General features: G+C 39.5%; 1 protein-coding gene across 17 annotated transcripts in view; it reads right to left on the minus strand.

Annotated features, from left to right (window-relative positions):
• Positions 1 to 319: 319 nt before the first annotated feature.
• The window catches only part of myo18ab (myosin XVIIIA b), a 132,102-nt gene continuing 105,783 nt past the window's right edge, over positions 320 to 26,638 (minus strand). For 11 of the 17 annotated variants that reach the window (XM_028465700.1, XM_028465699.1, XM_028465698.1 and 8 more), the window contains 9 exons: positions 18,532 to 18,648; positions 17,954 to 18,037; positions 17,343 to 17,480; positions 15,803 to 15,988; positions 15,450 to 15,589; positions 14,282 to 14,326; positions 8,410 to 8,532; positions 5,423 to 6,940; positions 320 to 2,215 (listed from right to left, as the gene is read on the minus strand). In XM_028465700.1, coding sequence (XP_028321501.1) covers positions 5,431 to 6,940; positions 8,410 to 8,532; positions 14,282 to 14,326; positions 15,450 to 15,589; positions 15,803 to 15,988; positions 17,343 to 17,480; positions 17,954 to 18,037; positions 18,532 to 18,648 — 2,343 coding nt within the window. In that variant the 3' untranslated portion in view covers positions 320 to 2,215; positions 5,423 to 5,430. Of the gene's footprint in view, positions 2,216 to 5,418; positions 6,941 to 8,409; positions 8,533 to 14,281; positions 14,327 to 15,449; positions 15,590 to 15,802; positions 15,989 to 17,342; positions 17,481 to 17,953; positions 18,038 to 18,531; positions 18,649 to 26,638 lie in introns of all 17 variants that reach the window. The other 6 variants (XM_028465704.1, XM_028465693.1, XM_028465688.1 and 3 more) reach the window with 5 other exon arrangements.

Below are 26,638 nucleotides of genomic sequence, written 5' to 3' on the forward strand. Positions count from 1 at the left end.
CTCGCTTTTCCGATGGTGATGGTTCAGGTTGTTGTCGGCCGCCTGGTGGGTCTGTTCTGCTACCTGCTGGCCCCCTAGGCTGGGGGCTGCTGTACTGCACGGATGTGTGCTTTCTGCCTGTGGTGGTGGTTGCCCCGTGGCCCTCTCTTTTTATATCCTCCCTAAAATAGTGTTTCATTTATTGAATTACAATAACAAAAAATACATTGCTGTCTTAAAAATATTGCACTTCTTGTAGTGTTGACCTTTGAGAGCATGTGCAGACAGAGGAAAATCACACTTTTGTTGGGAAAAAAGAAAAGACAAAAAAGTCACTTAGGCATTTTAAAACAATTGCCATCATTTATTTACAATATATTAAACCGCATTGCAAAATGTATAACAAGTGGTCAATTTATTCAATAATGAAAATAAACAGAAGGTATCTTCAAAGCTTGCTCGAATCATACTCATATTTATAAATACTGTGTGCAGTCAGCATTCGGTATCTGAAGCCAGATAAATCCACAGTTGTCATTAACTTAAAAACCACAAACATGCTGGGGTCAAACTACGCACTTCCCACATGTTTAAGGCCCCAAATGTCAAGTCAAGCTGCTACACTTTCAATGGCTTTTAAAGACCTAATATTACGGAGATAAAAGGAGGTGCGAGGCATCAAAGAGGCAGATGTGAAAATACAGGTGACTCCTGTTCAAAGGCAAAGAAAGCCCCCACACACACACAGACAGACAGACACTCACATAGTAATGTACATACTGTGTTTATGATAAAGCTTTAGTGAATAAGGATAATTGGATTAGCCATTCTCATGATGATCAAAACCATCAACCATCAGAGGATCTGCTCAGGATTCACTAATAATGTTGGACAACTTTGGCCAATCTCAGCTGTACATGGTAAATTACATAAATTAAAAAAAAATAGTTTTACACCTTGTTGGACTCAAAGGAATTGTATATTGACATTCTTGAGCTAGCGTGTGCTTTTTAAATATTAATTCATTGCAGAACTTATACCCTGAATGGTGCCCAAACAGTGGGCTTTTTAAGTAAGGAAGTCTTTAAAATAAATTAATTATCAAAATCTTGATCAAACCAAATTAATCTGAAGAAGTTGAAAAACAAACATTTATTGTGTTTTTTTTCTTTTAAACAGACTTGACATTGTTGAGCTGTAATTGAGCACATAGTTTTGCATAGGTCAACATTAGTAGTGGCGTTACCAAGAGATGGTATGGAGAGGTATTATCTGATTTCCCCAAATTATTATTAAAGACTGCCGTGGAGAACACAAGTGGTACGGGGAAGATAGAGTGGACTGTTCAGAAAACAATTAATGCACAGAAAGCCAAAAAAAAAACACCACACACACACACACCCCGTTTCATCATTCGAAATAGCATGAAGCTCACTTGGCCACATAAAAAGTACACTGGAATAAAGCTGCGTCCACAAATGAGCCTTAAGCTCCTAGGAAACCAAATGGTCCAACAATGCAGGCCAACTTTGAAACTGTGATGATGTAAAAGGCCTTTAAAGCAGATCTCCAACCTCATAATGGGAGATAGTTCGCTAGAGAATATAACAGTTTATAAAGCAACAGCTGCTCACAAGGAGTCTCAAACTGTCTCTCACACAGACGGAAAACGTTTTACCATTGCTCTCAGAAAACAATAAACACATACCCAAGCAAAAAGCTTATTGTGGGATACATAGTGTAGTGTGCTATATGTAAAGAAATAATTAATCATCATCACTGTGTTTGATTCACAAACATCATAGGAAGGAAGGAAAGAAGAAGGCTGTAAAAGCTCAGTGATCTCTGCAGCAGGGATTCCACCAATAATGGCACAGCTGTGCGGTCCACGGCTGTGCATGAAAATTGCACAACACTTCCTGTCCCAGCAAAATAGAGTGCAGGTGTGCCAGTAACACGGGATGTGTGTGTGTGTGTGAGTGGGTAAGGTTTGTGTCTAACTGACCAAAACTGGGTCAGATCTGCATACTGGACATGAAGTCATTGAGTGGTGTGAAAGGGTGACGTTGGGGCATTTGCTGTGGTCTCTCAAGCCCAACCACAGCACATTCATCTTTTCATTTGGCTGCTGTATTTGTAGTTCGATCAGTAGGAGAAGTGTGTCCCACTTTCTTCTTACTCTCCCTCTTCCTCTTCATCAGATCTATCATAGAAGTAGCGTATTCTACCAGTAGGGCTGGAACACAATAAAACCAGAAATTATTTCATGTTCAATGATAACATTTCAAAGTGGATAATGAGTTCAAAAGCAAGGAACATTCAAACCATGCAAATACCAGATTCTGTGAAACAGGTTTAAGTCTCTCAATTAAGCTTTCAAAACTAATGTGTCCCTCTAATTAAAATTAGACTGTTTTCTTTTCTTTTTTTTTTGCAGCCAACGCAGTGTAATCGCTCATGTTCATCAGTATATGCAAATAATAAAACAGGAAAACACAATAATTCATGGAACATATGCGCGTCATTTGCTAATCCCTGGTCATATCGACTGTTAAAGACACTTAGGAATAGTTTGCATGACTGGGTGCTTGATTTATTACTTTTTTCAATGACATTGAAGTCATCAGAACTCCTGATTAGGGTTGGGCATCGTTTGGATTTTACCAATTCCGATTCGATTCTCAATTTCGATTCCTTTTCTAAACGATTCTCGATTCCGATTCTTTGAGTTGTGCAGGTCAACAGGTCACAGATTTCACAGGATAATTTTTTAATTTGAAAAAGCTGTTAAACAGGTATTTTTTTTATTAATTCACTTAGTTGATATAGTGTAATTTGGTTGCTGTGATGTAACTAGGATATTCAATCACAAAGGTCCCAACTGGAACAGGCTTCATCGACTGGCAGGCACATTACAGGCTGCAATATCACCAGTTTATCATTTTACCTGTTGTTAGAGCTACTATCTTTACCAGGGAGCAACTTTTTTATTCCTGGCGATTGTTTTCCTGAGTTTTACTGGGCTTTTTACCGGTGATTCGCTCATATCTCCATTCCACTCCGCCGGACCAAACATAAACCGTAGCCGCACACGCACACACACACACACACGCGCACACACACACACACGCGCGCACACAGAGCGTTCTGAACGATACAAACCCTGCGTAAACAACCAGAGCAAACCGCGTAAACAAACTACTGCGGGCGTTTAAAAATCAAAATGCAAACATCTTCGTAACGGTTCTGGAACCGGCCGTTAACAATCGGTTGCTATTTGGAAACCGGTTTCTCGATGCCCAACCCTACTCCTGGTATGAATATTTCGGAGGGTGCCAAACACTTTAGGTAATGAAATGAAGCTAGTCCCTGTGAATTGCAAGGTAAGTGTAGATACAATAGACGATCACACAAATATGCACAGTAACGTGCTCATAGGATATAGCATTCAGCAGTTAGATCCACTTTAAACAAGGTCTTGACAACCAGCGTTATCGCCAGTAATTACAGATCTTCACATTTTTTTTCCACGTAAGCTATTCATACTTGGTTAGATCTATTCTCCAAATTTAACACTTGATCATATTGAAGCTTTATTTTCCCAACCTATTACAACTTGTACTTTTTGTTTGTATTTTTTTTATGAAAAAAGTATTGAGGACAACACTCCTGAAAACTTGCTTAGCATTTTTATCTGGTTATGTCCAAACACAGACCACAAACTAACCATGACAAGTTCGTAAAGGCTTCATCTTCCCATTTTAAGCATTACGTTCACCTTTAAATATCAAAAATAATTTCCAAAACGTTAAAGCAGAAGAGATTAATTTTGTAAGTGATGCATTTGAAAGGCATGGTAATTGATTAGGTCACACCATGCTTAGAATACAGTGCATACAGAAAGTATTCACAGTGCTTTGCTTTTCCCACATTTCATCATGTTACAGCCTTATTCAAAAATGGATTAAATTCACTTTTTCCTCAAAATTTTACACATAATACCCCATAATGACAACTTAAAAACGTTTGTTTGAGATTTTTGGTAAATTTGTTATAAAAAAAAACCGAAGAAATCACTTGTATATAAGTTTTCACAGCCTTTGAGATCAAGCTCAAAATTGAGCTGAGGTGCATTCTGTTTCCACTGATCATCCTTGAGATGTTTCTACATTGGAGTCCACTTGTGGTAAATTCAGTTGATTGGACATGATTTGGAAAGACACACCTGTCTATAGAAGGTCCTACAGTTAACAGTGTATGTCAGACCACAAAACAAGCATGAAATCGAAGGAATTGTCTGTAGACCTCCGAGACAGGATTGTCTCAAGGCACAGGTCTAGGGAAGTGTACAGAAACATTTCTGCTGCTTTAAAAGGTCCCAATGAGCACAGTGGCCTCCATCATCCATAAATGGAAGAAGTTTGGAACCACAATGACTGTCCCTAGAGCTGGCCGTCCCTCTAAACTAAGCGATCGTGGAAGAAGGGCTTTAGTGAGGGAGGTGACTAACAACCCTCTGTGGAGGGAGGAGAACCTTCCAGCAGGATGACCATCGCTGCAGAACTCCACCAATCAGGCCTGTATGGTAGTGTGGCCAGACGCCTGGAGTTTGCCAAAAGGCACCTGAAAGACTCTCAGACCATGAGAAACAAAATTCTCTGGTCTGATGAGACAAAGATTGAACTCTTTGGCGTGAATGCCAAGCTTTATGTTTGAGCACACCAGGCACCACTCATCACCTGGCCAATACCATCCCTACAGTGAAGCATGGTGGTGGCAGCATCATGCTGTAGGGATGTTTTTCAGCAGCAGGAACCGGTAGACTAGTCAAGATTGAGGGAAAAATGAATGCAGTAATGTATAGAAACCTGGTCCAGAGCGCTCTTGACCTCAGACTGGGGCGACGGTTTATCGTTCAACAGGAAAACGACCCTAAGCACACAGCCAAGATACCGAAGGAGTGGCTTCAGGACAACTCTGTGAATGTCCTAGAGTGGCCCAGCCAGTGCCCAGACTTGAATCCGATTGAACATCTCTGGAGGGATCTGAAAATGGCTGTGCACCAACGCTCCCCATCCAACCTAATGGAGTTCGAGAGGTTCTGTAAAGAGGAATGGGCCAAAGTGGCCACAGATAGATGTGCAAAGCTTGTGGCTTCATATTCCAAAAGACTTGAGGCCGTAATTGCTGTTTAAGGTGCCACAACAAAGTACTGAGCAAAGACTGTGAATACTTATGTACATGTTATATTTTCATTCTTTATTTCTAATAAATTTGCAAACATTCAAAAAAAATGTTTTTGATGTCATTATGGGGTATTGTGTGGAATTGAATGAATTGAATCCCTTTTGGAATAAGGCTGTAACATGATGAAATGTGGGAAAAGCGAAGCGGTGTGAATACTTTCCGTACGCACTGTACGTCTTTACAGGCAATCACCTACTGCTGCCCTTAGTCACTTTCCCGTCGATACAAGTACTTCATCATGAGGCTGTCCACCTTCTTCTTTCTCTTCTTCTCATCCTTCTTGCTTAGTGGTTGGCCATCTCCTGGTGGTCCAGTTTCATCCTCTTGGTCAGGGCTGAGGGCCCTTTGAGTTGGGGCCTTCTTTACACTGCTGGAACTTCGGTAAGAAATGGTAGATGCACCAGAGCTAGACTCTGAATCAGAATCTGACTCAGAGTCTGATGAGGATGAGGACGAAGACGAAATATCCTCCTTCTTCTTAGATTTTTTGTTGGATTTTCTTTTCTCCTTTTTCTTTTCATTTCTCTTTCTGGAGCTGCTTCTGTGGCGGCGATTGTCACCTGAGCTGTCCGACTCTGATTGGTTACTACTTTTCTTTTTCTTACTCTTGCCTTTACTCTTGCTGTAATGGCGACTGCTGCAGCTGCTGCCACTGCGAGATGGTCTCACACAGTCCACAGCAGATGCAGAGCGTCTGAGACTGCTGGAACTTCGAGCACTGTTTCCATTTCTTACACTCCTGTTGTCATCTTCATTAGTTCTTGTTTGTTCTACCTTCTCATCAGAGTCTTCCAAGCTTGTGCGCTTAAATTTGATAGGTTTAAAGCTTAGCACTTCATTGATGGCTTTTTCTAGGTCAGGGTCCAAGTAATTGCGATGACTGACTGGCTTGATATCAAAGCTATTCTCAAAGTCTTTCTCAAAAGCCTCCCTGGCTTGTGGGGGTGGCATGGAGACGCTGCGGCCTGTGGATGAATGAGGACTATAAGCGGACCTCTCCGTGAAGGCCACACTGTGGCTATCATCCATATCTACGTCAAACTCGCTGAGTCTGCAGCTGCGAGCCAGTGACATGCGAGAATCAGCTTGGCTGACGCTTCCTGGGCTGCGACCTCCAGAACGCCTGCTGAAGCAGGGGCTACTTGGACTGCTGCCATACATTGATCGCCTACCAGTGCCATTATCAAAGCGTGAAGATGGTGGATGTCGTCCAAGTGGGCTTGATAGACCTAAGTTGATGGTAGACTTGGCATCACTCTCAGGACCTGGTACACATCGTGATGAGACTCGACTTTGAGCAGAGAGTGAAACACTAGATTCTTTGTCCAAGTCCCGCCAGCGACTGTCTATGTCTGTCAGCGCTCTGCTGTTGGTCTCTGAATAGGATTGGGAGATAACTGATTCCCTACCATCTATGTCACCCCCTGCTTGGGACTTTCTCCTAGAGATTGAGGAGTATGTGCCACCCCTGTAATCTGAGCCTTTAGTTTTGGCCTTATTGAAGGACAGAGTGTAGTCTGGCTCTGTATTCTCTTTGAGGACATTAAGAAGAACGTCTCCTTTGCCTTCAGTAGAATCCAGGTTGGATCTTTTTCTGTAGCTTAGTGAGCTCATCACCGACACTGGCCTGTTTTTTTCAACCTCTTTGCCCTCGATACATTCCTTACCCTCTTTCCACTCTTTCACTTCATCTGCATCTACATTTATTGCACATCTACAAGAAGGAACATTGGAAGGAAAGGGAATTAGAACAAAGGGAGAAGAAATACAAGACGGTCAGATGAAGGTAAATGAAAAAGAAAAAAAAAAAAGAATGAAACATGAAAGTTAATTTAAAAACAGAAATAAATAACACATTGAAAGAACCAAAGCCACCCACTTATTTCCACAAAGGAAATCAAAGCCAAGCATGTTTAAAAAACAGAAAAGCCTCCAGGATGGGTTGTAATTTTATTATCCTGCTTCAAAAAGAGTAGAATAAGGGGCAAAAGGTTAACTTTTAACCTCAGCATTCAGCAAACTGTTTTCAAAACTAAGGTGTAGGTTTTTCCATTTGAGGAAGGTTTAGTTAGGGCTGGCTCAGGTAATCCAGATTTTTTCTTTTTTTGCTGCTATAGGATTAGGCTGCTGCAAAACATTTTTGAATTTATATAAGTGCTTAGATGACTGTGTTGTCGATATAATTATAGTTTAATTGAATAAACATTTATGTTATTTATCTTTCCTGTTCTACAGTATACCATATTTTCCGGCATATAGGTCGCTATTTTTTTAAAATTAAACTTGAGGATGCGGGCAATACTGTAGGACGCTTTGTGTGGATCTTTCAGCAAGTTAGCACAGTTTGAGGCAGAACTGTGTAGTACCATCATCCCTGCAGCGGGATGATTAAACTTACATTCAAATAAAATTTACTGCAGGGAGGAGGTAAATAAAAGCTACAATAAGGTTTAAAATGTAAGATATCTCAGCTAGTTTGTTAAAGTAGGTAATACTAAACCGCATAAAGTTGCCAAATCACCATATTTAGTTTGTTCAGGAGCGATCGTGGCTCCGGACTCTGAGGATGGTAGAGAGAGCGGAGCATCTGAGCAGCAGCCTGTTTACAGTAAAAACTGACCATAAAAACTGTATACAGAATAATATACAGAAATGTGTGGTGAGTTCATGTCTAGACAGAAACTCATCAGAATACACGTGAATCTCTTAATCTGAAGTGGAATAGCAGCCTACATAGATTTTTGCAGGAATATTCTACATTTCTTGGAAAGCAGCCAATACAGCGGTGTGGACTATATCACCGGAAATACGGTATATAACCCGAACTTATTGAGGCACATGACAAAATGGTTGAGTCAGATTTTGGAGTTAAAAGCAAGCTTTTCCACTCCACAATTTCTTTTGCAGTTTTATGTAGAACAGTTTTGACTTTTCTTTAAATATTACTTTAAAACATGAAAAATAAACGAGTTTGAACCACAGTGGGAGAATAACAAGTCCAATTTACATACCAATGGTAACCGATTGATGGCAGGGTTCTAGATAAACTGTCAGTCTGAAGACACATTCTGGCAGTAAAACCAAGTTTAGGCAACAGCAGTAAGCTCCTTTCAGTAAACTTCTCTGTAATAGTTAATTTTTTATTGCTAAAGTAATTACAAAAGGTGTCATCATGATACTGACCTGTAACTTTTGAGGCTGCCATCATCTGAAAAGTTCTTTGCAGAACCTTTACTTTTGGACAACCAAGACTTTACCCCATCGACACGATCCTCCACCTCAGAGTCTGTGTCTGAATCCCCTTGACTGAGGAGCCAGAGACAGGGAAAACAAGTGAGAAGAAGCAAAGGAGAAGCCACCATAGGTCATCAACACAGCAAGCAGACACTTCATTCAGTGAGTGAGCAAGGGGACAGAAATATAAATCTGAAGCAAGTATTGGTGCTTTCTTCAGTTCTAGGGAGGTTGCGGACCAAAGGTTAAGGAAAAGGGAAGAGGTGTTAGTGTGGAAGCATCAGCCACCATAAACAAATTCAGTTTTTGTAACACATATGGATATCACACTACAAACCATAAACCATTACTTTACTTAGAGTGTAATTTTAATCAAAAGTATAACCGGTGCGTAGCATTTAGTTTTGCAACATTCAGGTAAAGGAAAACACAATAATATATGTTGGATGGAATATTGTGGGAATTTACAGAACAGTTTTGTAAAGTTTGGTGCACATTCTAAAAGTTATTTACACCATCAAAGCCGGAGCAGGCAGAGGGTTCCTGTGCCTTTAAGAGTGTCGTAGTACTTTCATATTGTAACGAAGCAAACTGAGGTGTCACAGCAGGGATGGAGATCCTGCATGTTGAACAACAACAAGCATAAACTATCGTCTACACCGTCCATGCCATGTCATTGAGGTACTTAAGACTATCTCTAATAGGGATGTAACGATTAATCGTAAGGCAGTTAAAAATCGATTCATAGGTATCACGGTTGATATCGATTTTCTGAAAATTGAATCGCAGTACTTTTTTTAAACAGCAGAAGTGTAGGCGGCGGGCGGAATCTGCTACTACTTTCTTCCTGGCCGCCTTATACTCTTAAAGATGTTAATAAATGATTCCTTACCCCTTTAGCACCGAAAGAATATCTGTAATATTACGTGAATATCTGTAAAAGTCACGTTTTTCTATTAGCTCTGTCTGCTAGCATAGCATCTCTTCTTCACTGCACAGATTAGCTGCATGCCAACCGACCACTGGGTTACCAGCGCCCTCTGCTGGTCCAAACAAATATCTGACGTAAAAACAATGCAGACAGTTTCTTTTTTAAAGCCCAATTGTTAAGGCACAAAATACATTTTCAGTTTCACTTTTAAAAAGAAAAAGAACTATTATGCAGTTTTGCATTGTTTACTATAGAACCAGAATTTAAATTAATAGGCTTCTTCTTCATTTGTATTATTGCTTTATTTATTTAGATTTAGATTTATTTTTATTTTTAGTTAAATTGCATTGTTCTGAATAGTTTATCAAGGAATTCTTTTGACAATGAAAAATAAAAGGAAAATAGTACAGTATTTTCTAGTTTTTTTCCTAAAAAAATAAAGGAATATTTTTCAATCATTATTTGTCAACAGTCCCATTTTGTAAAATAAATCGTGAGAATCGTATCGTGAACCCAGTATCGTGAATCGAATCGTATTGGGAGTTGAGTGACACACACACACACACACACACACACACACACACACACACACACACACACACACACACACACACACACACACACACACACACACACACACACACACACACACACACACACACACACACACACACACACACACACACACACACGCACACACACACACACACACACACACACACACACACATCACTTCATTTCTTGACAGAATGATTTAATACACAGCTGGGCACAGCACTGTTTTCCCTCCTAATTGTCATTACCCATTCATAAACCAGTGTGAGTCCCAGAATGAAAAGTGAACAATGTCATAAAATTTGACACAGATAAATGAGCAGGGCATTCATTAGGAGTTGTCAGAGCCCAATTCTCGTATGGTGCTGAAAAATGAAGTTGTTACAGCCAAATGGCTCTACAGAGACATCAGAGGGTGGCTCTCCATCACTGCTTCTGTTTCACACAGCCTTCCATCTCACTGAGAGAAACACCTACTTCCCCTTTCCTCTCTCAAAGCTTTATTACATTCAGATAGACGGCCTTCTGCATTTTGATTCAGATGTTTCAAATAGAGACCAGTATATGAAAGGAGAGTGTGTAGCTAGCATTTATGGAATACATTGACCTTGGTTGGTATCACTGGCACTACACTCGTAATGAGGTTGCAAAGAGAGTGCTCTGGGAAAAAACACAGAATGATGCATTTTAAAGCTGGCATTGGTTTTTCAGAATATGCCTCCACCAATATATAATCGGAGGATTTGATGGGGTATCCTGTTGGAATAACAGACCAATCAACAGTTTTGGCAAGCACTCCACAGACCAGTGCAGCTAGTCCTGAAGGGGCACGGCTGCACTGCAACGATAGAAAACTCACATCCGTGGGCTTCTTCACAGTGTCCTCACAAGCAAACTGATAACGCATCGGACCTTACTCAGCCAGTGCCGCTACATGCTAACCTAAACATTTTGGACCTCTCACTGGTTTGGAGTTTCTTTGTCTCAGAGGAAGACAGCATTTACTGGCTGAAATATGTGTAATACAAACATTCTGAAACAGAAATTCATTTCCAGGATTCCTATTTGCCATTTTTATCCTGTTTTTTAAATGATTGACAAAGGTTTGAAAATACAAAAACTGCACAGACAGCTGTAAAACATGTGGAAGATGTATTGCAGTTGTTATATATACTGTTGAACAGCTGCATGTAAAATAAACCTTCATAGCTTATTCTGTTATAGATTACAAAATTACAATTTCATTAGCAGACACTTTCATCCAAACACAACATGAGTAGTTAGGGTTAAAGGACTTTACTCAATGCCCCACAGTGATGGACCAGGTTGGATTTGAACTTCCTCAACCGCTACGCCAACATCGCCACCAGTGTAGTTTCCACATTTATCACATTAAACGGTACATATATTCATCATCATGTCGGTTAACAAAGTGTAGTAAACATATTTTTCCAAGTGAGGAACATGCCATTACTAATACACTTTATCATTATTATCATGACCTTTTGTCTGCTAAAGCAGTGTGTCTTGGGCCACGGCCAAGACATATAAGCACATCTTTCTTGCACTCTTGGGTCACGAGGGCTGCATGACTGCATAAATGCCTTAGACCACCACAGAAATCCCATATAGCCCTAATTAACTCTTTGCAACATTTCAGCTTCTCATCACACAGTGGGGTGGTGCTAGTGCACACATTCTGTTCATTTAAACCTTCCAACAGGCAGAAGAAGACATTTAGCCAGCAGGCAGTTGTACACTGAAGTTATGAACAACATCATCTACCAAAAAGGGCTATTTTATACAAGATAAACCCTCTTTCATTTACAAATTTGGTAACGGAGACAAAGCAGAACATAGACTTCTGCTATTCAATTAAGCGTAGAAGCCTTTTAAACTAACGTAGGACATTGAAGTAAGTATACAAATCAATAAACTATTTGTATAGAGCTTTTCACAGACAGTAGTCACAAAGTGCTTCATAGTAGTAAAAATCAATAAAATAAAAAAAATCATGCAAATCAAATAAATAGTATAAAATACAATCAAACAACGTTGGGTCAGATTGGACCAGAATGTTTACCGAAACAAAGATGTTTTTAGGCGCTTTCTGAAAGCATCCACGTGTGTGGGGAAGCCAACGGAGTTTTCCCTAAAATACAGTTGCTCTCTCTGAGTCACTGATTATATGTGATTATTGACAGGAAAGGATCAGTTTCAATCAGACAACCTTTGTTTGAAGCCCACTTTGTGTGGTGACTTTATATTGTTGGTGCAGCCTCTCGGACCGTTTATTGATTTGAACCAGATGATCTGATATTCTGATATGCAGCTGTACATGCAGCTGCTGACTGTTTGGTTCTGCCACACTGAACAAATACTAAGGTTTTTTTTTCCTGTTAAAGGGGAGTCCATCACTGATAGCTCATGTGAATGTGTTAAGTTTTTAAATTAAATAAATAAATAAATAAAATTTTAAGGCTTCCAAGAAGCCTTAAAAGGCTTCTTGGAATTTTTAAAGTCTTTTTTTAATTCACACTGTCATACGTGTGACATATCAACCATGCAACCTTTTTATGGACATTACCTCAAATTCTGTGACAATGAACTAAATTGTACCTTCAGATGTAAGAGTCTATAAGTTCTTAAATTAAAAACTTTCAGCCAATATAAAAGACGCTTTAACTTTTAAAACCTTCTTGATTGAAACAGCAAATAATGCATCTTATGCTATGCCATTAGTAATGCCTTGCTGAAGCTTGAGGTCTTCACTACCAGTGACATTCTGCTGCTGTTCTTTTAACATATTTGTTGAAAAGCAGACTATTTGATATTGGCCTCAATGGGAACGTAGAGAATCCTGATTTGCAAAGCTTTCATTGAGCTTTTTTGTTCATAAACAGACTTTTTAATATCTAACTTATGAAGTCTCTAGCCACCTGGTTTAAAAAGAAAAACAGTAAAAACTAAGCCAGAAGCATCTCAATCACATCTTTTACAAAGCTGTGAGTAATGTGCTACATCTCAGTATCAGGACTTAACTTTTTGTTATTTTGACACCATTTGAATGGTTCTAATGCAGATTACATTATAAGATACATTCACTCCTTCACAATGACAAAGCAGAGCTATTCTAATTTTTCCTCTATTTTTTGTTGTTCTCTGTTGGAACCAACTTAAAGTTTTTTTAACTCGAGGATACTTTAATGGCTAGATAATAATAATAATGCATCAATTTTATATAGCGCTTTTTTGGACACTCAAAGTCGCTTTACAGAATTAAGGGATCATTCTTTCATTCCACACTTATTGGTGGTAAGCTGATTTTAGCCACAGCTGCCCTGGGGCAGACTGACGGAAGCGAGGCTGCCAAAGTGCGCCATCGGCCCCTCCGACCACCAATAACACTCACTCACACACTACATTCATACTAGGCAATGTGGATAAAGTGCCTTACCCAAGGACACAATGACAGATACCACTGGGGTGACTGCCACCCCACTGTGGCACCTGGAATTCTCAGTGGTCTCCCATCCACCTACTAACCAGGCCCAGACCTGCTTAGCTTCTGAGATCGGGCAATGACAGGCTGGTATGGAATGAGTATAGCTTACACTGGTTCAGTCCCAGATTTGTGCAAAATGGACGGAGAACAGCTGATAATTTTATCACCTTCATTTGACTGAGTTTGCAGTCACAGCGTTACTCTACCAGAATCTCTTTAAGTACACACCTTTTTATGTATTTATTTTGGAGTCTCCCGACAGATCAAAGTCTCTTTCATTGTATCTAAAAACTGTAGACAAAATTCCTCACAATAACTGTTGTCTGTAGTGCAAACTGATTCGGAATAGAACAAGCAAAGGTAGCAGTGTTGGTTTTTCTTTTGAGCAGGAATAGCTCTGTGCCATGCTAGGATTAATTGAACATCAGTGGTTTTCATGCAGTTCACTGAATAAGGGCATGCAATGAAATAAACAGGGGTGAAAAGTGAACCTCTGGGCACTAGTAATGGTGCATTATTCCTCAGCCTTTACAAACACAAGGGAAAATACTCCTACTTGAATTAATGTTAGTGCTTCTCCTCATGAAGCCTGTTTGTCTGTTTGATCTACTGAATATTATTGGACCCACAGACAGTGCTTTGGTTGAATCAAAATTGATCTAGTCTCCTCTAACATTTCAGACAGATTTGATGGATTAATGAACAGAAACTGAACCCAGGGACGTTCATGCTGCATCTGTGTCAGCATATTGTGTAAATGTTGAGAGGCTGTGGAATGCTGCATCATTTCCAGAGGTAAAAAACACCCCACAGGTGAACCAGGTCCTCACGTTCGGTTCTTTCTTTTCTGATACTTTGTCACCATGTCTTGTAAACTGCTCGTGATGATGAGAAAAAAGTGAGGAAAAGAAGAGTCAGAGACAAACAAAAAACAATAATGTCAAAACAAAACAGAAACCCTAAATGATGATGATGTTTGTTGAGGGAGCTTTGGAAACACTGAAATACAAGTATGTTTTCTAAGTTCTCAAACTTTTTAGATCCAGGGACCCGTTAAAGTGGAGAATGTCTTTAAACAACACAATATAATGCCATTTGTACCACTAGACGCTATAGGGATGAACTATTCTTTAAACTTTTCAACTATTTAAGATCATCGTAGTAGAAATTAACTTAAAAGGTACCTGTAGTGGAAATGTATATAACAAAAAATGTGTTTAATGTATTACCAATAAACAAAATATGTGCACATTTATTTTATAGCCATGGCACTGCACAGTGATACAGCAGTGTCATGTCTAGTATCACATACTTTACATATAAAGTATGTTTGTTTTATTGGTGCAGTGGTTTGTAATAATATTTACATTTATTTCAGACTCCCAAGTTATGGCTCGTGGGTCTTTGGACCGTAGTTTGAGAACCACAGTTATAGAGAACAGGATTGGGCTTTTGCTACTGGGATCATTCAAACTGGTGAAATGTAACCACCATGAAACTGATAAAGGAAAATGGGTCGTCTCATTCTACACACTCTGAAACTGTAATTCCAGTGTGTGTTGGGTAGTCATGTCAACTTAACAAGTTCATTACAGCCAGAAACAAACCACACATGAAAAAAGGGAAGAAAAATAAATAACTAAAACCATTCAAATTAAAAAAAAATGTGTAAGAAAACAAAGCACTTCCACCTTGAGAGTTATGGTAAGGTCTTGGTTGTGAACTGAATGGAACCTCAAACATTATCTGCAAGACCTTGAGATTTTGGCACAAAAATGACAATTTCAGTTATAAACTTAAATTAAATTGCAAGTTATTGGAAACTTGTTGGAACTTCAAACTTCAAACACTGTGAATATCCTTTTTTAAATTTCAAATAACAAATGAAGGTGCTAAAGATTCAGAAACAAGCAAGGAATTAAAATACTGCAAGCCCCTGTAAACACTACAAGGTTTCATTGAATTTGTGTTATTTTTGGACTTGCGGTATCCCCACACCTGTTAATAAGGTCTTCATTGTCGTCGCTCTCCATTTCATCCTCAATGGCTGCCTGGAGGTCACCGATCCTCTTAAAAGCCAACTTAAGATCTGCCTGTAAGCTCTGATTCGCTGCCTCCAAACTCTCAATGTCCATTTCCTGGTGAGAAGATAGGAGACATATTGAAGCTCTAGGCTCTATGGAACAAAAGGTTGACCACCACAGCACTGCTTTATTACTTTTATTCCTTCAGAAGGCCATGCCTTTAGCCAGACCACAGTTGTAAATAAGAACTGTGTTCTTGATCTGTCATTGACTGGTTAAATAAAGGTTAAAATAAATAAATCTTAACAGAGCCTGTCACATTCTTACCAGCTCATGTTTCTTGCGGCTGGCTTCAGATTCTTTTTTGGCGAGCTCGCCCATCTCTTCCTTGATGTCTCGCATCTGTCTGTGGAGACGCTTGTTTAGTTCTTTCTCTCGGTTCTCGCTGCTGCTGCGCTGGTCTCTCTCCTCTGTCAGCTTCTCCAGGTTCTCCTTCAGACGAGCTACAAGGGTCTGTATAAAATAAACAACAAGACATAAAGGGCAGTCAGACTTTTTTTTGTTTTCTTATTTACCCTGTGATTGCTAGCATAGCTACAGTAAATCACACACAGTTTACCTATTTCATCCCAAATACGGCCTAAATACATTTTATTAAATATTGGTGACAATCTTGGCTTTTTCTTTAGAAGTGAATCCACCTTCCCATTGCATCATTAGAAAAGTTTTAATTTGTCAAACAAAAAAGATGGTGTAAACACAGAGGCGTCGTCGCTTCATAAATAGTGATGTGTATGTGTTTGTGCCTCTATATATGTTGTCTGGAATGAAATACTAGCAAAAATAGTTTATACAATAACATGCAATGCAAAATGCTGACAAGAAAAGTCATGAAACAAATATCAGAAATTAATTAACCAAAATGTGTTTTGATATAACCTGAAACACTGTTTGAATAGTGATCAAAACCTAAAAGATAATTAGTACTTTAATATTAAACTTAGCATTAAAAACAGTTGTAAATATGATCCTTTGATATAGCGTTGGTTTTGTGGCAACTTGGTTTGGAGCTCACATAGATTTCCTATGTTCAGAAAACCCACCTTTGCTCAAATAGTTGAAACACTTCATGTTAAACATTTTACAGGCAAAAAGCCCTAAATAATGGATTAGTGTATAGATTGTAAAACTATATGTAAAGCTTTGACAAAATAGCCTAATTTTCCACTTATAATTGACGTGTTCAGTCAGTACAATAGAGTCTTCCTGATTAAACAACATTTGTCATCAATCAAGACATTTTATTAAAGGTTGATGCAAGGTTCTGTGTAAAAAAGCTTTTAAGGGGAAAAGTTAAAAGTCTTTTTTCAAATAACTGAATCCCAATCTTTTCTGTCCCCTTCTGACACTGTAATGTAGTGGTACATATTTACACTGGGCATTTATTAAGTTGTGTTGTACAGGTCATACAAACATATTCATTTCAAATTAGGTGTATTTCTGAAAGGTCAGGTTAATACAAACAACTAATAAGAGCGAAACAGAAAGACTTGACGGTAGCATTTGCAGTCAAAGTAAAGGACAATTTAAGGGCAGATGCTCATTCTTTTAAAGGGTAACAGATGAATCTCATTCCCTACTCAGTGGCTTCAGATGGTTTATTTCATTCAAAGCTGGTGTTGTGTTGTTAAAAAAGAAGACATTGATAAAGGAACATGGAAGGAGAAGATACCAGTTGACATTAAGTGAAAATAAAAAGCTGGAGGATGAAGCCGAGGAGTGAGAGGTGAAAAACTTCTGACTGAAAAGGAAAGCCCCCTGAAAGCAATCAATCTTCTAGACTCTGACCACTGCACCAAGCTCTCACCTCTAGGCGTTTGACCTGCGTCCTCTCAAACTCTAGCTTGCTCTCCAGTTCACGGATCTTTGCCTCCTGTCGGCTAACGAGGGATTTCTCTACCATGGACTGCTCCTGGAAATCCAGCTGGCTCTGAACAGCTTGCAGCTAATATAAAAAAAAAACAACATGTACATGGTCATGTAAAGTATCTTGCATTGTTTTTTAATTATTAAATTAAAACAATTTAGAATAAAGTCTAAATTTGGAGAAGGCATATACTGTGCAGATGCCTAAATTAATAGATTAATATTTGTATTTGAATGCCTCATACAATGTGGAGTTGAAAATACAATTTTCTAACATCACACTCACACCATTCTTTGTTACCTTATTGCAACCTGAAACTTTTGTTGGTGCTGTTTAGTTTCTTTTGCAGAACAACCATAAGTCATTTATTTGTGAAGTGCAGGCTGAACATGAGTCAAAAGACTTCTTTTGACTTTTCATTTCACTAACTAAAAAAACCTGATAGTTGCGATATAAGAAGAATTGCATTTCACGCTAGGAACCTAATAAAATAAGCTTAATTTACACTACCATCCTTTGTTGATATGTGGCATGCTGAGCAAAAAGTTCACCTTCTCTTGAATGTCCTGCTTCTCTTTCAGGGCATCCTCCAGCTGGGCTTGTAGGTCGCTGATTTGAGCCAGGTTCTGGGCTGACTGAAAGGATAAAATCAGGGGAAATTCTTCTAAAGCGTGAAACACAGAAACGCTGAAAGAACGAAGACACCATACACAAGTATACAGTTGAATCTTGATTGACTCCTCCATAAGACGCAGTGACACTGCACCTTTAAGGATCTCTGTTCAAAGCCCATTCAGACACCTGAGAAAGATTATCAATGAATCTCATTGTAATGTGATTGAATGTGCATTAACTTAGACAATGGCTTTTCTTCATAGTAGATTCCACTATTGGCAGGTTGAGCCTCCATTGAGAAGGAGAGGAAGACTCGTTTGAGGCCAGTTGATGCAAAGCACATGCTTTAACTCTTCCTTCAGCTCCACTTGATGCTCAGCAGAGCTCCATAAATACGTATGAATCAGTGCTGGCAACACAAACCTTTCTACAAAACCTGCCAGTGAGCAGGAAGGGAAGCGCTCCACTTAGGTGCACATACAGTACTGAACAAAAATAACAAAAAAAGGTAAACCTGTGAGACAGCAGCCTTATGCTTCTTCATTAGCTCATTGAGGTCCTCCTGGTCTTCCTCCATCCTGGACTGAAGGTCGTTTTTCTCTCTCTGCAAACGGCTCAGCTGTTCCTCCAGCTATGGGACAACAACAAAAGTATGTGATAAGATATTAAATACAATTAAAAACTGTGTAGAACAAGCCAACTATACAGTAATATTCATGAAGTAAAATCAAATTGCCTACCTCCAATAAATTAATAAAAGAAACTTCAGTGTTTGACAAAGGTTTCACAGCTCTCATTGTAAACACATGGGTCCTCTTTTATCATTGTTGTGTGAAAACGGGTGCAGATCTGCTCATACGGCAGGACAAACATGTGATTTATGAAACATCCGGATCTGACTAATCCCAGCGTACGAATGATGACGCTGATAAACAGCTGAATTTGATCGTCATAAACAGGCTTCGCCCACTGAGATCAAACAAACACGGGCAGGAAAAGAAACTTTTCATTTTTGAAATTTATTTTATTCATTTCGTTTTAATTGTTTTCAGAATCAGTCAGATTTTGCTGCGCTGCACACACCACATCTCCACACACACACATTTTCATACACGAGCTCAGACCTGACTGGTCGTAGCGTACGCTCACGTCAAAATTGATAAATACCGAAACTTGCGTCAATATGGTCGTACGCACTGATCTGAGCATACAAACAGTTGATAAATGATGTTCATGGACTTTACTAAACCAGGTAAGGTGTGCTGTGGTATCTGGCCAAATACATTGACAGTTGAGTTGCCAGGTGGGGGAATCTCACACACACACACACACACACACACACACACACACACACACACACACACACACACACACACACACACACACACACACACACACACACACACACACACACACACACACACACACACACACACACACACACACACACACACACACACACACACACACACACACACACGCACACAGTTCATCAAACAGCCCCCCCCCCCTTCTCACCAACAGTGGGCAATTTCCTCACACCATCAGCACTTTTTATTCCCCTTCTTCAACAAGTTACTAAGATTTTTTGACAAAAGTCCAATTAGAAATATTAATAGATGTTACATTTTAAGTGGTTTAAAATTGTATTAGGTTTCCAGGTTGTATTGATCAAAAAGATTGATTTTTTTTTTTAAAGTTGAGCTGCTCAGTGGAACAGAGATTAATGATGCTGCCTCTCAGCGAGAGCCAGACTGCGTTTGAGATCTGCTCTGTTCCATTTCTATCGGGGTGTATATGCATTTTCTTCATGTTCTTTGGAGTCCCGCATGCAGTTAGGTTAATTGGAGTTAATAAAATTACTATAACATTAAAGTTTAAGTGCCAGTGATTTTCTGTTTGTTAGCCCTATGATTTACGGCCAAGCCATTTTAAGCGTGTGTTTTTCAGTGCCCTCAGTCGGCTGGGATAAGCACGACTCTCCACTTCCAGTGAAACACAGATTCATGCAGTTTGTAATCAATGAGGGTTGGGCCAAATGCACAGAGAACAGATACATTAGTTTGCATTCCCAATCAGTGCTAATTTTGTCCACTAAAAATGTTCAACAGTTTTCGTTGACTACATAATTTTAAGTGACAATAACCAGACTATGACAAATTATTAAAAATACATGTTATCAAAAAGTATATCATATATCTATATTTCCAGTGAAAACTAAACTATAACCTGGTCACATGATATAAAATCAATCAGAACTCATATGAACATGTGGTCTTGTTGTTTCTAATATTTTTAATAGGAAGCAGAACAGAATAAGCCTAAACATGAAAACTCAAACAATGCAGCACTTCCTAAATTTTCCAAGTTATAATATAACCAAAAGCAAGCAAAAAAGACAAACAGAACAACAAATGTAGTATGTAGTTACCATTAAGTTCAAGGATAAGTCACACAAAAACAAACAAACAAGGGCGACCGTGGCTCAGGTGGTAGTGGGTCGTCTTCTGATGGAGAGGTTGGGGGTTCGATCCCAGTACCTGACTATGTGTCGAAGTGTCCTTGGGCAAGACATTGAACCCTAAGGTCTTCCCAGTGGTCGACTAGCGCCTTGCATGGCAGTCCTGTCCCACTGGTGTGTGAATGTGAGAGTGAATGGGTGAATGACCTGATATGTAAAGCGCTTTGAGACTGCTTCAGTGTGGTGATAAAGCACTATATAAAATCAAGTCCATTTACAAACCCACCCACCCACTCTCCCAACCCAGGGGTGCGCTGCCCAGTAGCAGTCCACGTCAAGACAATACATATAATAAGCATTTTATTTTCCTTCTAAGAAGGTGATCATTGGTCTCCAGATCTCCTCATATTCATCCAACCTGTCTACTAGAACATATCTGATTTTCTCCAAGTGGAGGGTATCTGTTAGGCTACTTATCCATTGGCTGAAGGATGGAAGTTCCACTCCCTTCCAACACTGCAGAATATTTTTTTTAGCAGAGAGAAGAGCATATGAAAGTAATCGATACTGATCAATTGAGAAGTTTTCCGAGGCCCCCGAGACACCAAGAAGGATCAGTAAAGGATCAGGTCTCAATTGCAACTTCAAAGTCCTTGTCAAAAAAGCAAAAATCTCCAACCAGAACCCCTGTATCTTTGGACACAAGACAAAACTATGCAGCAAGTTGGCGTCAGTATATTTGCATTTATCACAGATGGGTGACAGATCCTGATAGATTTTACTCAGTTTCTCCTTTTTGTAATGCAACCTGTGAATAATTTTAAACTGTATTAAATGGTGTCTCGCATTAAGAGAACAGCGGCTAACAAATCGCAGTGACCTCTCCCAGATCTCCCCCGGTATCTCCAACCCAAGCTCCTCCTCCCACTTCTTTTTTAATTGGTTCCATACTCACTTTGTCATGAACCTGTAGTAGTTCATATAAAAGTGAGATGGGGTGTTTGTATAATGTACTCCTACTAAAACAAAGGCCTAATTTATCTGGCTCAGCATTTTTGAAATTGTGAAGACGCGTTTTGTCAAAATGTCAGACCTGAAGAAACTTATAAAAGTCAGCCTTTAGAATTTTGAAAAGTTCCTGGAGCTGCTGAAACGACAAAAAAGTGCCCTGAGAGTAAAGATTACCAACCCTGAACAGCCCCATGTCCCTCCAACGATCAAAGCCTCCATATGAAAGGGAAGGTGGAAATGCCGGATTAGCAGATAGAGGCATTGCAAATTATAAAGGTCAAAGTTTGAGCTGTTTAGCCAACTGCGGCCAAATTAAAATGCTATTATGTACAACCGGATTATGATTATAAAGTGATTTTTTAGAACAGATTGGAGACAACAGTACTGCTCCAAGTGAATAGGGTAGACAATCTTCACGTTCTATAAACAGCCAGTTGCCAGAAAGGATCGTTTTGTCCAGCCAGTAAGCCATACAGCGGATATTTGCGGCCCAGTAGTAGCAAATAAAATCCGGCAAAGCCAATGCTCCCACTTCTTTCCGTTGGCATAGATGGCTTTTCCTAATTCTATGAGGTTTATTATTCCAAATAAATGAAAGAATTATAGAATCCAGTTTTTTTTAAAATGATTTGGTAAGATACACAGGCAGATTTTGAAAAGAGTTTCTCTAATAAAACAATATAATTAACCTCAAACAATAAGTTATATGTCTTTGTTATCTGTATTCCTAAATATGTAAACTCCTTGTGTGCTAGTTTAAATGGAGTCTGTGCTAGTATATCAGGGTTTTTGCAACGTAATGGCATCAGTTCACTTTTGTCCCAATTAATTCTGTAACCGGAAAAGGGGCTGAACAGTTCAATTGTGCCTAGCAAAGCAGGGATTGATGTTTCGGGCTGTGTTATATATAACATGTCATCTGCATGAAGCGAAATTTTGTTTGAGGTAAATTCAGTATTGTAACCATGAATATCCAATTGTGTTCTGATTGTTTCAGCTAGGGGGAAATAAATCTAGCTCCAAAACCAAATTTCTCCAGCACTGCAAATAAATAAGGCCATTCAACACAGTCAAATGCCTTTTCGGCATCTAGGCTCAGGACAAACAAATCCTCCTCCCGAGAAAGTTTGGGCAAATAAATTATATTTAGAAGACGTCTGAAATTGTGAAAAATCTGCCTGTCTGGGATAAACCCAGTTTGATCAGGGTGTATTAATTTAGCTATGTTTGGTCCTAATCTTCTTGCTAACGTTTTGGCTAATATCTTGAGGTCAGAGTTCAACAAAGAAATCGGTCTATATAATCCAACCTGTTTGAGGGCTTTCCCTTTCTTTGCAATGACAGTGATTATCGCTTCATTAAGAGATGAAGGAAATGCACCGGCTTTGAAAGCCATAGTGTACATCCTCAAAAGATATGGTGCTAATATAGGACTGAATTTCTTGTATAAAGTCATTGCATATTCCATCTGGTCCTGGGCTTTTGCCATTCTTTAACGATGTAATTGTTCTTGTTATTTCATCACATGTAAATTCAGTATCAAAATAATCAGTCTCTCTGAGAGAGTAGGAAGGGCACATTTTTTCAAAAACTGTAACCCAACCTCTTTTGGAACATGGAACTGTGAGGTGTATAACTTCTCATAAAACTGTCTGAATGTATTATTATTGTCTTTAGGTGAGAAAATAGAGGCACCAGATTGAGAATTTATGGAGTGAATACTTCTATCATTTTCCCTCTTCCGTAGCTGCCTCGCCAACACCTTATGAGGCTTGTCTCCAATTCAAAATAAGTTTGTTTGATGTACATGAAGGCCCTAGAAATCTTTCCTGAAAGGATTTTGTATAAACGATATTTTAATGCTGAAATTTTATTATGGCTCTCTGCCGATGGCTGTGCAGCATTTTCTGCATCCAGTTCTTGTATTGCTTGCTCCAATTGTATTTGTTCGATATTATTCAATTTCTTTTGTGAGGACTGGTAAGATATGATACACCCCCTTATGTAGGCTTTGAACGTCTCCCATAATAGAATTGGTGAAATGTCATCCTTATCGTTCGTTTCAAAAAATAATTTAATATGTGCCTCGAGGTACTTACAAAACCCCTCCCTTGTAAGAAGCTGAGGATCAAACCTCCAGTGTCAGCGTGAATCTGTTGTCTTGAGCAGCTCCAATGACATGGTGACAGGACAGTGATCAGAAATTACAATGTTATGGTATCTGGCCTCGGAGACCGAGGGCAAAAGTTTTCCATCAAGCAAAAAATAATCAATTCTTGTATAGACATTATGTACATGGGAATGAAACGAATACCCCCTCCCTGCTGGGATCAGGATCCGCCATACATCAAACAGATTTGTGTTTCTCATATACAAATTCAGAAAATTAGCTGCATTTGAAGTGGGCATGCTTTTGTTCGAGGACCTGTCCCAGTATGGATCGAGTACCAAATTGAAGTCACCTCCAATTATTAATTTAGAAGATGAAATATCAGGGATTAAATTAAAAATCTTCCTAAAAAACTCTGGGTCATCCTAATTAGGCCCATACACATTAAGTAGTGTGATAGGGGTGGACTGAAGCTCACCAAAGGGGACATTTTTACATATGATTATAGCCACTCCTCTGGCCTTTGCTGAAAAGGTGGAATGATACACCTGTTTAATCCATCTAGCAGATATTCTCTGGTGATCCTTGTTCGTCAAATGGGTTTCCTGCAGGAAGATCACATCGGCCCGCATTTCCCTGAGATAGGAAAGTACTTTGCCTCACTTAACCGGTTCATTAATGCCATTAACATTCCAAGTACAAAATTTTAAGCCCTTTCTCGTAGCCACGTCCTCTGAAACCTTGTGTTTCTTTGTTGACATAGCTGCTCATATTTGAATTGTATCGCCATAACATGTTATCCAACAATGGAGCACCCCGGGCAGCCACCCCCATCCCTTCCCCTTAAACAACCCCACAAAAAACAGAATAACAAATACAAACACATTGAAAGGACACCACACGTTCTGTGGATCCCTCAAACAAAACTTATTTCTAAGCATAATCTTACCATACTAATGTAGCTCTGCCTCAATAAATTCAACCCAAAACCAACAGAGCTAAAAAAGTGGAACTTATAAGGTCACTTAACATGTTAAACTTGATTAAAGTAAGCAAACATATATGGGCAGGAATGGTACAATGAGATGCATAGTACATATTATTCCCCAAACTAGTTGCGTGTCGAAGCTAAATTCTGATATCTTCAAGTCACACCGTATCCATGGAGGCGGGTACCCACCATTGGTGTCCGCCAATCAATGTTTGTTTCAAACAGCGGTATCTCAGTTCTACTCAGATGGTAGAAACTGGCGCTCCGCGTAGCGTAGGGCCTCCTCCGGGTTTGTGAAGAACATTTCCGCTCCGTTGTGTGACACTCGTAGCTTGGCTGGATACAAAAGTCCAAACCGGACCCCGGATTTGTCACGCAGCAGCTTTCTAACCGAAGTAAAGACAGCACGGCGCCTAAACTACCTCAGGAGGGAGGTCCCTGAAGATCTAGATTTGTTGTCCATGGAACATTAAGTAGTTGGCAGACATTACTTTCCTCATAATGTCATCGAATGTGTGAGAGTAGTGGATCCTTGCGATAAAGTGACGGGGAGGTCCATCGTTACCGGGATTTCTCCGTAAGGCTCTGTGTGCTCTGTCGATCAGCGGCAGCTCATTCAGGTTTAATGTCTCCTTTAGCAGCTGAGCCACAAAGTCCTGAGTTTCATGTCCAGCTTCCTTACCCTCTGCAACTCCCAAAACCCTCAAGTTTTGTCTCTTGGAGCGCCCCTCGAGGTCCACACATTTTTCGTTTAGGCTTTCAACTTGTCCAGAGAGTTTACGGACTTTGTCTTCAAGCTGTCGTATGGCATCCAAGTGACTGTTAGCTGCCTGTGTTAGCTCCTGCAGCGTTTCCTCGTGTGAGTTTACCTGAGCTTTCAGGGTTGAAATAGCCGTGTCATTTTCAGCTTTCAGTGTCGAAATCTCCCCCCTCAGCATCTCCTTGACTTCAGAGATCTCCTCTTCAAACTTTTTACAGATGTCTGACTTAAAAAGGGCCAAGTCTGAGTGAAGCGACGCTATTGCACCAAGCACTTCATTGATATCCGCCTTCCGCGCTGCCTCTCCAACATGGCTGTCTGAGTCAGTGCCCGGGTCATCATTCTGGCCTTACCACTTTGTTGTAGTACGTAGTGGTTTTGTATCTTTTTTAGTGAGAGCAACTTTACGTTGGTTTTGGGAAAAATGGAGTTTTAAATTGAAATTGGCTTAGCCACAGGAGATGCGTCCTACTCAAACATCACTCAACAGCGCACCCCGAACATGTGGTCTTACGCATTGATCACATCAAATCGTTCAGTGTATTTACCAACAGAATCAAAATGAACACTGATCTCAACACATTTTTTGACTAACTTGTAACTGACAGGAAAAAAACCCATCAGTTACAACATCTGCTTGTTTTTGACACACCATAACAACTCAAATCGTACAGTGTCAATATATATTTCAGCGGTAAAAAGCAGCAAAGTGAAAGAGCAAAGGTGAAGAGAGTCAGTTACAACATCACTTGCTTTTTATGCACGTAACAGAGCCATGTGCATCAACTCACTGAGCTGTTAAAGTCAGACATTTTCATCCTGCTAAAACCTCATTATTTCAATAAGCAACTATACAAAAATCTACTCATGGCCAGTCTGCATGTGAGCCGTTTCTAATGTTTTATGTTTCTGTTTTTTACTTTACTCACACTATAGACCTGTTGAATCTGTGTATCATTTGTTTATTAGTTTTTCATTATGTAACAAAAACATGAAAAAAAAAAAACACTCATTATTTGATATTTGTTTCCAAAACCAAAATGAAAAAAACGGAAAATGGCTTGTTTTTCAAATTCAAGCTCTTTAGCTTCGGTACAGAAAACAAAAAACAGAAAACGAACACCTTTATTCGTTTTTTCCATTACCGATTTGCCAAAGTACATGACCCGGAAGTGTAACACATTCTGAGATATCTTTATCTCTGCAACACTTAGGAGTCTCTAAATCCTCTAAATGTCCGTGCGGAGGCTCTGTGCCTAACACCAGCTAAAGCGAAAAGGACACGTTT

The sequence above is a fragment of the Gouania willdenowi genome, chromosome 13 (assembly GCF_900634775.1).
Source record: "Gouania willdenowi chromosome 13, fGouWil2.1, whole genome shotgun sequence".
Classification (NCBI taxonomy): Eukaryota; Metazoa; Chordata; class Actinopteri; order Blenniiformes; family Gobiesocidae; genus Gouania; species Gouania willdenowi.